This window comes from Colletotrichum destructivum, chromosome 3 (genome assembly GCF_034447905.1).
Source record: "Colletotrichum destructivum chromosome 3, complete sequence".
NCBI lineage: Eukaryota > Fungi > Ascomycota > Sordariomycetes > Glomerellales > Glomerellaceae > Colletotrichum > Colletotrichum destructivum.
The window spans coordinates 5,202,598-5,216,733 of NC_085898.1; the positions used below are offsets into that span (position 1 = coordinate 5,202,598).

General features: G+C 56.2%; 5 protein-coding genes across 5 annotated transcripts; 2 read left to right on the forward strand and 3 right to left on the reverse strand.

Annotated features, from left to right (window-relative positions):
* Positions 1 to 136: 136 nt before the first annotated feature.
* CDEST_05696 (Putative metal-dependent hydrolase, composite domain superfamily) lies at positions 137 to 2,527 on the forward strand. Its single transcript, XM_062921855.1, has 2 exons — positions 137 to 1,280; positions 1,342 to 2,527. Exons 1-2 carry the CDS (start codon positions 593 to 595, stop codon positions 2,433 to 2,435), a joined length of 1,782 nt encoding a protein of 593 aa, XP_062777906.1. The 5' UTR covers positions 137 to 592; the 3' UTR covers positions 2,436 to 2,527.
* Positions 2,528 to 2,760: 233 nt separating this feature from the next.
* CDEST_05697 (Putative rmlC-like cupin domain superfamily, rmlC-like jelly roll protein) lies at positions 2,761 to 3,606 on the forward strand. The gene is made up of 2 exons (XM_062921856.1): positions 2,761 to 3,452; positions 3,515 to 3,606. Exon 1 carries the CDS (start codon positions 3,048 to 3,050, stop codon positions 3,438 to 3,440), a length of 393 nt encoding a protein of 130 aa, XP_062777907.1. The 5' UTR covers positions 2,761 to 3,047; the 3' UTR covers positions 3,441 to 3,452; positions 3,515 to 3,606.
* A 3-nt stretch (positions 3,607 to 3,609) lies between these two features.
* On the reverse strand, positions 3,610 to 7,204 carry CDEST_05698 (Putative peptidase S8/S53 domain, immunoglobulin-like, peptidase S8, subtilisin, His-active; the record flags this gene model as incomplete). Its single annotated transcript, XM_062921857.1, has 16 exons — positions 3,610 to 3,721; positions 3,784 to 4,043; positions 4,114 to 4,207; positions 4,260 to 4,335; positions 4,393 to 4,508; positions 4,567 to 5,002; positions 5,054 to 5,174; positions 5,229 to 5,708; positions 5,764 to 6,024; positions 6,080 to 6,136; positions 6,197 to 6,254; positions 6,321 to 6,360; positions 6,411 to 6,467; positions 6,522 to 6,585; positions 6,652 to 6,984; positions 7,055 to 7,204. The coding sequence occupies 16 exons, from the start codon at positions 7,202 to 7,204 to the stop codon at positions 3,610 to 3,612; spliced, it is 2,715 nt and encodes a 904-aa protein (XP_062777908.1).
* A 1,144-nt stretch (positions 7,205 to 8,348) lies between these two features.
* CDEST_05699 (Putative major facilitator, sugar transporter, major facilitator superfamily) lies at positions 8,349 to 10,773 on the reverse strand. Its single transcript, XM_062921858.1, has 4 exons — positions 10,418 to 10,773; positions 10,123 to 10,335; positions 9,654 to 9,809; positions 8,349 to 9,555 (listed from the first exon to the last, which is right to left on the reverse strand). The coding sequence occupies exons 1-4, from the start codon at positions 10,640 to 10,642 to the stop codon at positions 8,557 to 8,559; spliced, it is 1,593 nt and encodes a 530-aa protein (XP_062777909.1). The 5' UTR covers positions 10,643 to 10,773; the 3' UTR covers positions 8,349 to 8,556.
* Positions 10,774 to 11,810: 1,037 nt separating this feature from the next.
* CDEST_05700 (Putative short-chain dehydrogenase/reductase SDR, NAD(P)-binding domain superfamily) lies at positions 11,811 to 13,086 on the reverse strand. Its single transcript, XM_062921859.1, has one exon. The coding sequence runs from the start codon at positions 12,990 to 12,992 to the stop codon at positions 12,213 to 12,215; it is 780 nt and encodes a 259-aa protein (XP_062777910.1). The 5' UTR covers positions 12,993 to 13,086; the 3' UTR covers positions 11,811 to 12,212.
* Between the last annotated feature and the right edge of the window lie 1,050 nt (positions 13,087 to 14,136).

Consider the following 14,136-nt stretch of genomic DNA (forward strand, 5'->3'; position numbering starts at 1 on the left):
GAATCAAAAGAGCTATTTGAGGTTAGGTCCATGATATTAGCGATGATTGAGATGGTTGAAAGTCTGCAACCGCAGACATGTTAGCTATAGTAAGACACATTCATATGCATCGTTTGCTTACAGCATACGGATGCCCCTTTTTTGATTGATAAAGTACGGTGTTAATCATGTAATCGAGTCAGTGCGTATTCGAACGTTGTAATGAAGACTTTTAATCTAGAGCTTTTGTCTCGTCGAACTGGATTAACAGTAAAACACTTAAAACACAGAGGACGTAACGAGCTCGTTTACTGGCTGGTTCCTTCTAGATGTGCGTACAGTAAGTGCCGTTCCTTACTGCAGTGGCCTATTATCTACTCCGTGCTGTAGTATTGAATCGGTTGTTGGAGATGACTTGTGTCAAATTGTTTCCAACTTATGATTAATACGAATGGAGTGCATGTCCGCCGGCTTCCCACCTGGAAAACCCAGCTTAGGTGTGGTTCTAACATTGGTCTTCGTACTTCCAGCTTTATATCTGCTATTACAGCAATCGTGAAAAATTTCATAAGCCGTGATCCAAAAATCCACGTGCGACGTCATCCCAGCTCGGATGCCGAGATGTCCGGGGCAGACTCCCTTCGCTTCTCGCCTTTACATTTCCGAACGATTAGCGCGAGGAACCAGGATCAACGCGGGGAAGTTCGGACAGCGATCTTGGCCACGTGGAATACCGGACTTTACAGTTGGACAAGCAAGCCAAGAAACAATCATAAATTATTCAGCAACTCGAATTGGATTATATAATAATTACCCCAAAGTCTCATATATCGCGTTTGGATCTAAAGCCCCGACCTTCCCTGCAACAACACTCCATCATATCCACATCATGACTTTGTCGACTTCAAGGATTCTGCTCAAGAAGGGAGTGCTTCTCATCCACGACAAGGACGGAAATGTTAACACTGTGCGGTCGGATCTGCTGGTGGAGGGTGATAGGATTGTCCAAATCAGCGACGACATCGAGGTCAGCGGTGACCATGTCAAGGTATTCGACTGCGAAGGCAAGGTGATCTCGCCCGGTTTCATAAGCACCCACCACCACGTCTGGCAGACCGCTCTCAAGGGTCGTCACGCCAACCACACCCTTCTCGAGTACCTCCCGACTGGCAATCTTGCTGGCGGGCTTTACTCCGCCGACGACGCCTTCTGGGGAGAGCTGGGTGGTGCACTGGAGGCGATCGACGGTGGCACCACCACGGTTGTGGACCACTCCAGCCTGAACATTGGCCCCGAGTACCGTGAGCAGGACAATTCCATTCCAGCAGAAGTTGTGCTCGAGGTACTTACTGACCTAACCAGCGCCGACAATGATTCAAGCTCTCGTCGCCTCTGGCCTTCGAGCTGTGTACTGCTATTGCGTCCCCAGAGTAGTGTCCAGCTGGAGTCCGCTCACATGGCAGGATGACTACACCTCCCCAGATGTTCTCCTACCCTGGAAGTCGCTCGCGTCGAAAGGCCCATACGGAGATGGGAGGGTCCAGCTCGGCTTCGTGGTGGACAATGTGTACCAGTCGCCCGACGAGATGAAGAAGCTGTACTCGGAGCTTCGTGCCGCCAAGGCCAAGGTCATCACCTCCCACGGCGGCGGGGGCCTGGCTTACGGCAACGGTCCCAGCGTGGCTCAGCTCCTCGACGGCCATGGCCTTCTCGGGCCCGACATCCTAGTCTCCCACGCAACCTCCCCCAGGGATGGCGACGCGGGGCTGTTCGCGAAGCACGACGCTCACATCTCCTCGACCCCCAACACGGAGCTCCAGATGGGCGCGCCTCCCGTCTGCCTTCGCCCCGAGTTCGTAGCGCAGTCGAGCCTGGGCGTGGACTGCCACTCCTGGGGCAGCAGTTTCATGCCGAGCCAGATGCGTCTCGGCCTGCAGCACGCCCGCACGGAACGCTACGAGAACCTGGGCAGGCAGGGCAAATGGAGCCGCCACGTCGGTCCCTCGGCCGAGCAGGTCTTCAACCTCGCGACCACCGGCGGTGCTCGAGCGATCGGCATGGCCGGCGAGGTCGGCCAGATCCGCGTGGGCGCCAAGGCGGATCTTGTGATATTCGACACCAGCAGCCCCTCGATGCTTCCCGCAGCCGAGGAGGACCCCGTCGCCGCCATTGTCTTGCATTCGAGCGAGCGCGACGTGGAGACCGTCATTGTCGGCGGCGTCATCAGGAAGGAGGACGGGAAGTTGAGGCCTGTGTCTGTTGCTCATGAAGTCCCGGGGGCAATCGATCTCGGCCTCGTTGGGAAGGAAATCACATGGAAAGATATTGCCAAGGAGCTACTTGAGAGCCGGAAGAGGCTCAACGAGAAAGGAGAGGGCATTGACATGAAGGCTGCCGAGGAGGTTGTCATCACCAACTTCTACATGAACCGAAAGGACATGGTGGAGCAGACCTGACTCGATCTTTTTTGTTTTAGAGGACATTGACGATAGCGAGAAGCAGCCTGAGTGTATCTTTACCTAGTTCCGCAAACCAGTCCACTCGTGCCAGTCGCTTTTCGTTTTCAATCTCTGAGGTGTATAACTATCCTTTTCTATCCGACAGGTAAGGTTGCAATTAGCATAGAAACTGATGTCTGACGTTCCTTCATCTGAAGCCAATAGCCATGTACGTCACCGGAGATAAACCACGGAGTTATCAATGAGATGTCAGCATGCTAATTCCGTCGCAGTCTGACGATATCCTATCCACTGCAAATGCCCGGTTGTTGCTTGTCTAGCCTGACAAACACGTTCGCCGAAATAGCTGTGTTAGCCGAGATCAAAGCCGACTTGACATCAATCTGCTCGATAAAGCCGCATCATCTATCGTCTTCCGGTCCCACACACGCCTCATCCATGACATTGCGGGGATGCAATGGCGTGATTATAATTACCACGCCGTGCCCGCTACCGAGTCAAGGGTAGGGTACAACACAACTCATCTTCCAGCTTCAAGTTTACAGCCCTCACTTCTCATCTCCTCTCCAACGCACAGAAACCCCAAAACAATCCCACCGAGAACCAACCATGCCAGAGTCAAAGGTGATCCCGCCGGCGACCTCTGCCGTCGCCAAGCCGACGGCCACCTTCACGGGCGACGTCTACATGGAGCTCATCAACCGCGACGACCACGCCGCCATCGCCAACGTCACCTTCACTCCGTGCGCCCGAACCCACTGGCACACGCACGCCGGCGGCCAGATGATCCGCGTGCTGTCCGGCACCGGATGGGTCTGCGACAGGGGCGGCGAGGCCCGCCGGATCAGGGCCGGCGACACGGTCTGGGCGGCCCCGGGCACGACGCACTGGCACGGCGCCGACGACGGGAGCATCATGACGCACTTTGTCGTCGGCATCGGGGAGACTACGTGGCACGAGGCCGTCACGGAGGACGAGTACAAGAAGCGGACGACGGAATAGGGTGGATGATGTGTGAGTACATAAGGTCTCAACGTCTTTCGGTCTGTTCACGCACTGACAATTGATTATTCAAGGGGGTGGTTGGCTATGTCATAGTGATGACTGGGCAGACCGAAAAACGTCTAACATGTATATAAAGCCAACGAGTCCGGCCAATCCATCAACTCACTTATCCTCGTCTTTCGTACTTGCCAGTGACTTGAATCTGGGGCGTCTGGAAGACATCCCAGTTGTCGGCAGCTTTGGGGTTTCCAAAAGGTTTGAGCGTGGCAAAACGCATGCTATCCCACACGCGTTGTCAGCAACTTGCCTGGTTCCGGTTATAAAACATCGTTCTACTCACGTGTAGTTTCCGAGCTCAATCTGGCTCCCGTTGCCCAGCTTGCCGAACCACCAGAACTCGTGGTACGAGGCCTGGGTCTGGGCGTTGCGGTACAGATCGATCTTGGGGTAGGTCCAGGTGTCGTCCGGGTCGTAGACGTTGGGGTCGAAGTACGAAACGCTGCCCGCAACGACGTGGCTGGTCGCGGGGCCGATGTATCCGTTCCGGCCGGGGACCGGGGGATACTCCCATCGCCTCTCAGTCCAGCCGGCCTCGTAGATCTGCATGAGGGAACACGTCAGCATCATGTTTCGTAAGTATGAAGGCAAAGGATAGGGGGTTCATGCTTACATCCCATCGAACCTCTTTGGTTCCCCAAATGAGCTTGGAATAGATGATAGGGAAGTCCTGGGGCCCGAAACGGTCCAAGTTGAACGAGTAGACGCTTGGATAAAGTCAGATTGAAGAACACCACTCACTGACAATGGAAAACTTACTAGTCTCTCTGAGTGGTGAAAGGGTAGCTTGGGCGGTAGATGGGGCTGATCTCAGCTTTCAGATTCGCCCCGAGTCCTTTTCACCAAGGTTAGTCACGGTGATCTTCTCAATAACAAGGAGTCAAGAGCTTGCCTAGATAAGGGACAGAGAGCTGCTCGCCGTTGTTGCCCGAAACAATGACTTTTCCGCTGTAAATTGGCAAAGCAGACGAGTTCCATCCCAGGCTATCGGGATTGGGGAAGTTGACGCTGTCGGTGTTAGTAGGTTCGCCTCGGGTCCGGGGGGGCTCTCAAGGCACTGCCTTACCTCACGGTCTTGCTCTCGCCAGGCTTCAGGGTAAAATCTCGCGGAACAGACACCTGCACCGGTAGACTTTTGGGCGTCAACTCGGTGAAGCTCTTGAGTCTCTTCTCTCCCCCCCAGGGCTCGACAAAGGGGAACCAGCCGAGGATCTCGACGCCGGCGGCGGCCTCGTACGAGAACTTGTAGCTCACGTCGTTTGCGCCCTTGTTAGTCACGGTCACGTCGTGGTAGCGGCTGAAGTAGTGGGTGTCGTTGAGGGCAATCTTGTTGAACGCGAGGTCGGTGGTGTAGTTAACGACCTTGAACGCGTTGACGAGGCCATTCCCGACTTGGGCCACTGAGGCGGAGAACCCATAGTCGGTGGCCGTGCCGTCAGACCAGGGGAGCGAGGTCCCGCTGGCGATGATCTTTTGGTGAAGTGCCTTGGCGAAACCCTTGCCTGGACGACTTTAGTAACACGTGGATTTGGAGCTGCGAAAGCAGTGCTTACCATGCACGGAACGTCCGCCGTGAGCGCTGATGTAGAGAGCCGCGACACCCGCGACATATGGCGTGGCCATGGAGGTGCCCGAAAGGAGAGCATAAGTGTTGTCGAGGTATGTGCTGAAGATCTGGAACTCTGTTAGATAACGTGAGACGCAGAAGGGGAGGCTCCTTGTACTTGCCTGACCACCAGGCGCTGCAATGTCGGGCTTGATATCCAGATCGTTGGACGCCCCCCAGGAAGTAAACGTGTTGGGCCGTCCACCAGCGGGATACTCCAGTCCGACCACCTGTTCGGGGTTGAGCGAGAAGTCCGCAGTGACGTTACCGCCAGCCTTGACAGTTTCGATGATGGCCTCGCCCGCGGCAGCGGTGATGATGGCGATGAGACCAACGTCGTCGGTTGTTCCTGGAGTGATGAGAGGGCCGTCGTTGTTGTAGAAGAGGATGTACTCGGCGCCGAGAGCGACAAGATTCGCCTGCTTGGTGGCGAACGTGCAGGTTCCTCGGCGAACCAAGGGTATGACCCCCTCAAGTCGGCGTGTGCCGTTGGGGTACGGCTCGCAGCCGTCTGCAGGTGCGGTAGTGTCGAAGTTCAAGGGAACCACGGGCCAGTCGGTGATGTCGGACGAGAAGTAGTACGTTGACGGCAGATAGCCGGCCTGTGATGTGTTGTTCAGCGGCGGGATGTCAAACCGGGACCAAGTCCGCTCATACCTTGACTGTCTTGCTCTCTCCGTTCAGGGTGGATGTCAGCTCAAAGGGCGACGCAGGGAACTTCTCCGTCTCGACCGAAGCAACGGCGAGAACGTTTTTGCCCGAGGAACCGCTGCTCCCGAAGAACGCTCCAGCAGCTCCTGAGTTACCGTTTGCAATGGTGACAATGACGCCTTCGTCGACCAGACGAGATGCAACTTCGGCCCAGGCGTTGGAAGACCATCCGCTGGGTCCGCCGATGCTGGCTGTGATGATGTCAACCTGTTTTGCGAATTAGCAGGTGACGGATTTTATAGTAGAGTAAGTGTATACTAACACCATCGGTGTAGGCTCTGAGGAAAGCCTCGATAAGAGTAGCGTCATCCGTCGCATCCTGAGTCCAAGTCAGACTTTCTGGGCATAGTAGTAGGATATATATGATTGCGTAACTCACGAGCTGAGCAAAGACCTTGTAGGAGTAAATCGAGGCTTCGGGAGCCACTCCGCTCCAGCTGTGCAAGTTCTCATGTCAGAAAAGCTAGTTGATCCGAAGACTCCGAGTTTGTTGTTGTGCTTACAAGTCATTCTTCCCTGCAATGATACCAGCAACATGAGTTCCTTTCCACTGATTAGCAGTTGATAGGAGCGTGAGATGATGGTGCCCATACCATGACCCAGCTGGTCTTCTGGATCGTCATCCGGGGACTTGTCCTCGTAGGGCCAGACTGCGCGTGACTGTCAAACTCAAGGCCAGCACGGCCAAATACAGGAATACTCACTGCCGTTGCCAACAAAGTCATATCCGCCGGCAACTTTGAAGCCCTCGCCAAAACCGCCTCCAAGCTAGAATCGTTCGGCCGTCAGGACGTTCACTTTGACATTTTTGCTTACGGAGGGAAAACGACGTACTGCCGGATGTTTGTACCACGTCCCGGAGTCCACGACGCCGACCTTTACACCCTGGCCGAAAATACCCTTGTCATGAAGCTTGCTGACACCGGTGGTGTTGTGCGCGGTGTAGTCCCCCGCCGCAGCCTCCTCGATTGCCTGGAGACCCTCGACGGGAGACAAGGCGACGCGGGTGTTTTGCCAGACGCGAGCGACACCGGCCAGGCTCTGCAGGCTGTCGATGTTGTGGGTATCAGTCTCGATGCTCGCGCCCGAGAAGACATCGCTCTCAAAGGTCTTGACGACCTTGATGTCGGCGGCCAGTGCGACATCGCGACGGGCTTTGGCAGAGCCCTGGATAACAAAATCGCTTCAGCATGTTTACTTTTGGATGACTGTATCGAGGGTTCCGAGTGCTTCTTACCGATGTGTACTCGATGATGTAGCTCTTGGCAACGGGGACGGTGGCGTTGTTGGTCTCGTCGGGAGTCTCCTGAGCCTGTCGTGTGACGAATGTGTGCGCCCCTCCGAGGACGGGGAGCGCAAGAAGACCTGCGATGCCGAGAAGCTGCATCTTGAGGGCCGATCGGTAAAGATGAGGTCTCGCTGTCAGAAGCTTCATCCAAGGTCGAAAGGGAACATGCTCCTGGGTTGCCTTTAAATGTCCAAATTAACCACCACAGTGATGGCGATAGCGCATCCTACATACCACCGGAACCTGGGGTTGCCGTCACATTGCCGATACGGGCACGTTCGTGGAACCTGGCGATATCGCCATTCTTGTTGAAATGAGCTTCCTTCTTGGGACAGCAAGGGTGCCGGGGTAGGGCGGAAGCGGAGAATGCCTGGAAACAACCGACAACTTCGCCCTCTCGGCGCGTCTCGCCGAGTTGGTGGTGAATGATCCACGGTGAATAGTTGCGCTTTTTGCGCGCTCTTGCACAGATGATACAAAAGTGAGTGAACGAGACCGAGTGGCGATGTCTGGAATGACCCTTGAGTCAAGATCTCTTGCAAGGACCAAAGTCGTAGAGATAGACCGTAGGTGCATAGCAGAACTGAGGGGTTAACCGCTCCGTCTTGCTCAATGTGACCCAAGATATCTTGCCAAGATCCCACCCCTGGATCGTCAGGGCGTGGTCAACGGTCGCTCTCAGGCCAAAAACTCGTGTTGGATGGGCTTAGGATGATAAGGACTGGTGCTCTCGGGCTATTGCGCAACATCGCACCATTGCTGGTTCAGTAATTACAGGGTTAGGTCACGGGAGGTCTGAAGGTCTGGCGTGGCCAGCCGTGGCCTTGCTATCCTCACGAGTCTGCATCTACTTCCAGGATAGTTATCGGATGCAACCTCACTGCCTGCAGGCTGCAGGTTCCTGCATATCGTGCTATCATTCACCTCGTGTTCGCCATGCGCATCCGTCCAAGGCGCCTTGGCTTGAGGGCGAGGGAATTGGGTGCATCGGCCGAGTCCTTTTCCGGGAATAGTGGAAGAATCCGTCTCGACGGACTGCAGGATATGGACAAGAAGAAGACTCGACTTGGCGACTTTGGGGTTGGTAGCGTTGAGTTTGCATGAAGGCTTTCCCCTCGGCGATCGCAGAGTTCCTCCCGGAGCTTTCCCCGGAGAAGGCCGGGTTTGTCCCACAAAACCGGGCCGGACTTGAGTATCAGGCGAAGCCGGAGACCTGGGTCAATAATGGTGTACACATGATCCTACCCCGAACAAGCACTGCGAAAGCTCCAAATTATGAACGGTCTAGAAGATGGAAGCAATAATTATCCGTTCTTGGCTTGTTACAATATTAGGGCTCTAGCCACGACCTCCACTAGCCAAGCTGACTGACTATGCTGCAATTTGCGTTCACCACTCGTCTTCCTGGTAGCAGCACCCACAAGTACAGAGCCGTCATCGCTGCCTCGATTTCACTCTCGGTGCGTAGCCGACTTCTCCTGGTGCCCCATCTCCTCGTCGCTGTGCACCCCGTGCCCAACCCTCGCCTCGCGGTGGTGGAGCTCGTCCTCCATCGTCTCGTCCCCGGCGACCTCGCGCATGTCCGAGTCATCGGCCACGTCGAAGCTGCGCCGCAGATGCTCGGGCCCGACGAACGTCAGGAGGATGACGTACGCGAACACGCAGCCCATGAAGATGCAAATGACCCTGCCGTAGTCGAAGCGCTTCGTGCCGCCCCGCGGCGGCAGCGGGAATTGCTCGCCGAGGCGAGCCTCGATGGTCGAGCTGGCCGACGAGACGAGGTTGCCGAGCTGGTACGAGGTGCCGACGACGAAGGTGCGGAAGGCCCCCGGGCTGAGCTCCATCAGGTGGATGGGGATGACGCCCCAGGCGCCCTGGACGCAGAACTGCTCGAAGAAGGCGGCCGCCATGACGGCCTCGGTCGTGACGAAGGTGTACGGGTAGAGCAGGGCGCCGCCGACGACGCAGCAGATGAGGATGCTGAAGCGCCGGCCAAAGATCTGGCTGCAGTAGCCGACGGTGGTGCCGCCGAGCATGGCGCCGAGGTTCGCAACGACCTGGGTGACGGTGACCTGGTCCGCGTCGAAGGAGAACTGGTTCGTCAGCATGGTCGGGTACAGGTCCTGGCTGCCGTGCGACATGAAGTTGAAGCCGGCCATGAGGAGGACGAGGTAGACCAGCAACAGCCAATGCTTGCGCACGGCCACCTTGCCCTCCTTGAGGAAGGTCGACGTGACGCTTCCGCCGGCCGCCGCTGTGGCCTGCCGCCCGGCGGCTTCGCGGATGCGCTTGTGCTCGTTGAAGGTGTCCGTCTCGGGCAGCATCAGGCGAAAGAGGATGAACAGCACGGGCGGACCGGCGCCGAACCAGAAGAGAGGGCGCCAGCCGTGCGGGGTGGTGTTGACGAGGCCTCGGGCAAAGGCCGCGGCCAGCAGGTATCCGAAGGCGTACTGATCGGCCAAATGTCAGTATTGCGAGGGAAAGGGGGGGTCGGGAGGGTGCGGGACTGGTGGCAGGGGTTTCGCGGTGTCAATGTTTCAAGACTTACACCTTGCTGTAGGACACCGGACATCATGCCGCGTGTCTCGGAGGGGAGGTCTTCAAGGGCTGTTGCTGCTGCATTGCCGTACAAACCGCCCATGGCGATGCCGAAGAGAGCGCGGCATGCGAGGAATTGGTCATACGTCTGACAGAAGCCGGTTCCCTAGGGACGTTCACTACGTATCAGCTTTCGTCTCCAACGACGCAACACACAGCGGAACTCGCTGATGTCATTCGTGTTACTGTACTAACTAGCAATGAACTAGAAGATGACTAGAGGAGTAGTGGAGAGGGGGAGGGAGGCTTGGTGGTCGTGAGGGACTACAGGGATTCCCCAACGGCACGGCCAAGCCGGGAAGAGAGGGGGGAGGGGAAAGCTTGTCTGGCGTAGCTCAGGCTCGGCACAGACGTGCCGTTCGAGACCAATAGGTGCTGAGGACGAGGGGGAAAGAAAATGGGTGAGTGATTTCTCTTACCAGCTCGAGGACGATGAAGAGGAGGTTGTTCACGATAAATGGCCACTTTCTGCCGTATCGATCTGCTGCGATGCCGAAGATGACGGAGCCGACCGATCGGAACATGAGGACGAGCGTTATGCCCCAAGTGATGTCGGTCTTGGACTTGTTGAACGTCTCGGAGAGCTCCGTGATGGTAAGCGAGACGGTGAAGAAGTCGAAGGCGTCCCATGTCTGGGGTCCAGGTTGTCTGTCAGTACTACTCGTTATCGCCCCGATATCAGGACAGCCGGACGGGAGGGGTTCGGCAACGTACCCAAGCAGCGAAAGCGACTGCGAAGAAGGCCCACTGGCGTCTGTTGATCATCACCACGAGCTTCAGCGGGTTGGGAGCGCTCAGCATAGGCGGCTTCAGTGTGGTGAAGCGCGTCCCAAGATACTGGCCGGCGGACATGCCGTGCCACGGCTCTTGGTCTCCATGATGCTCGGCGCGAGGGCTGTGTTCGGGGTCTATGTGAGTTTTGTCGTGAGGACTGTCCATGATGGGCAGTTTGCGAGGTCGGCGAACGCAGTTTAGTCAAAAAAACAACAACTGCAGGTTGAACACGATGGTCGAGGCACAGATCTCCGTCTGGCAAGGGGAACAGTCTTATATCAAGCCATGGCCCCGATCAACGAGGAACGGTGTGCTCCCCGCGGTCACTTCCATCACGAGCCGGGGGGGGCATTACATGAGTCAAAACCACCATTAATGATGTAGGCCCGACGACCGACGAGGGACGGGCCCCTGCGTGAACGACGCAGCTATCCATTCTGGGGAAGGTTGGGGGAATTGCCGAGTCCATGGAGATAGCGCGGAAGTGTAAGTGAGTAAGTGTGGCTGTCACAGACTGTCATTCAGTCAGCAGGTCTCCTCCCTCCAGAGAAGCTCACACCAAGGGCGAGCTTGATTCGGCTCTGGAACATGCACAAGACGTGACAAACTTTGACGTAGACTCGGAAATAAACCGAAGTCCCGCCGCCTGTTTCCTTTCTCTTGGCCCGTTTCCTGTCAGGATCCCCAGCTGATCGTTGAAACCATGACCCATCGAAGCCGTATGAGACGAACGCTGGACCTCAACGGATAGAAAACCCCATGGGGACGTGTACCTCGTTTTTTTTTAAAACTGTGACATCACGTCGAATCGCCAAGACGGGACGGCATCGGCAGGCGGGCGAGGTGCCCATGGGGGGGTATCAATCCACAATGCCCTCCACCCTTCCACCCTTCCCCCCTTGTTCTCTGCCCGCCACACAGAAGGCAACAGAGGAACTTCAGTAAGCTCGCGTAGCACCGGCTCACTCTGCGCCACTAGCTAGTCCATAAGCTAAGTGGTTCGGTGGCTCACTAAGAGCTGGGAGACAAGTACCGGGCCGCACGCATCGTCGTCATTGGTGATACATGGTTAGCCCTCTCCTCGGAGGTATTACAAGCCTGCATTCTTATGCAACCTTTACAGCATGGATCTTTGTCACGCATTTCATCGTCTGTATCTGTACAATCCCGACTCTACGGCCTCGGAGCTGGTACGCGGCACCGGCCCCGACATCGGGCCTGGAGGCCGGGGTTGATGTGGGTCCGGTTGGCGTCGGCTGTCTTTGTTTATAGGCGTCCCTGAACCCTTGGACGTAGCTCGCATTATTAGGGAGCCAACATGAGAGATGCCCCCAACTACCTCAAAGGCAACGGTGGCTTTTTGGTTTGCTTGTTAGTCACCCAAGAAATAAAGGGTTTTGGTCCCTCGGCTGTAAATTCGAGGCCTTGGTCCAGGCAATCGCCAGCAGCGCTTTGGGGCCCTGGGGCCCCAACGTGTGTCTCTTGCTATCACTGAGACAAAGGCCTACAGGACGTTTTGATCAACTGGGAGACACGAGAAAGTAGCTTGAGTATCTGTACTGCTGGCTAGCATTCAAATTTGTGCCACTAAAACACTCAAGAATGAAGCCCTTTGCTCGCACGAGCTGCGAACCTCCAACGGTCCTGGAAAGTCTAACTGTCTCCCCTAGGTCGTAACGCTCGACTCAAGATATTTTTAATTTCCCATTGACTGTATATAAAGTACCGGCTCTGGTTATGTCGAAGGCAGCTTGACACCAGTCTCCTGCTCCAGCAACTTCACGAGCTGATCCTGCCTCTCCTTATCCTCCGTGATCGGAACAGGGCTGTCCTCCTGGCCCGGCGGCTTGAAGTACTTGCCGGTGACGTCTCCCGCCCCCGTTCCCTCGGCCAGCAAGACGTAGGTCGCGACGCCGTCGTCCGCCAGCCCCGTCGCGCTCTGCCCGCCCATCTTGGTCGGCACCCAGCCCGGGTCGACCGAGTTGCTCTTGACGTCCGGCCACAGGCGGGCGACGGCGTTGGCAAAGGTCGTGATGAGCAGCTTGGAGTCGCAGTACGCCTGGTCCTGGTTAAAGCCCGCCTCGCCGCGCTCGCGCCATGTCGGGTCGGCGAAGCTGGTGTCGCCGTTCCGGTGCAGGCCCGACGAGATGTAGACGACTCTCTTGGGCTTGTTGATGAGGGCCGTCAGCAGGTACGGCGCGAAGACGTTGACGGCCGTCAGGCTCGGGAGGCCCAGGTCCGTCTTGCGGTAAGGGCCGCGGTAGAGGCCCGCGTTGTGGATGACGACGTCGAATGTGCCCAGCTTGTTGGCCTCCTCGGCGAGCTTCTTGGTCTCGTCGAACCGGGAGAGGTCGCCGACGAGGACGCCCTCGGCGCCGGGGACGGCCGCCTTTGCGTCCTCGGCGCGCTGAGCGTTGCGTGCGTGGAGGACGACCTGGTGGCCTCTCTTGAGCAGCGTCCGGGCGGCGACTGCGCCGAGGCCGTCGGATGATCCTGTGATGAAGATTCGCGCCATTCTGGTGGTATGTTTCCGTTTTTCTTGAGATGACTGAGTCTTGCCTTGCTGTGTAGTGGAGGGTGTTGGCCAACAGAATGATGATATATGTTGGCCGACAATCGGGGTTTGTCGGGGTCCGCGGCTTAATAATGCGGCAACAGTCGGGCTTAATGTGACCGCGAAGACGCGAGCGAAATCAAGCGGGGTTCAGAGTTGATCACGTCATCCCATTATCAATTCGTTTCTAACCAGCTCCAGAAGGCCGCCGACTTGAGAGGGGTTGGATTCAAGACGCCAAGTCGAGTGAGAGAACGGAGTTGGACGTTGCCAACCCCATGTTGTCATACAAGGCTCAGCAGGTGTAAATGTGCGTACGACTTCCGTTGGGCTCATAATTGTTCAGCCACTTGAGCAGTGAAGGGCTCTCTTGAACAAAATCAAAAATCTTTTAAAGAGCAAGTATTCTCTTTCCTCGCAAATGTAATCATAGCTAAGCAAGCTTCGTAATGTATAATTAAGAAACGAACTAGCTAATTGTACAAGTCTCAATGACGTCCATATATGTTCTGACGCCCAAAATGATGACTTGATCGGCGAATTGGTCTTCGTTCAAGAGCAGAGTTGCCTCGGGACAGACTGTCCATAAGAATCTCTCCCTCTGATGAGTGCACTCGGATTATACGTTTGGTTCTAATGTGCGTCAGCAGCGGACGCCTCCTCACCACGATCACCATGGAACTCCGTCGCTCCAACTCTGCCAGCCAGTAGACGACAATAAAACCCGCAGACCATCCATGGAGCTCCGGGCAGTGTGGCCCTCTTCGATTGTGAGGGTACCGTCATTGTCTCCTAATTTCAATCACGGAGAGTCAATACAAATCTGACATCAGAGCACGTGGATGCGCGGCATCAGGCTATTCCTCAAAAATTTGCCTCGAACAGGCTACACACAGCCTGGTTACAATTATAAATCAATCTTGAAGAAGACGGCCGCGACAGGTGGCACAGAGTAAGTTGGCCAGACGGTAACCAGCTCAATATAGCCATTTCCGGGTTTCTCAACCTCCCCCCCCCCCCCCCCCCCCCCCCCCCCGCTTCCAATACTATCTGCGGGCTTCGATAAAACCTGCAGATTGACAGACCCACCTCCAAATCGCAACAT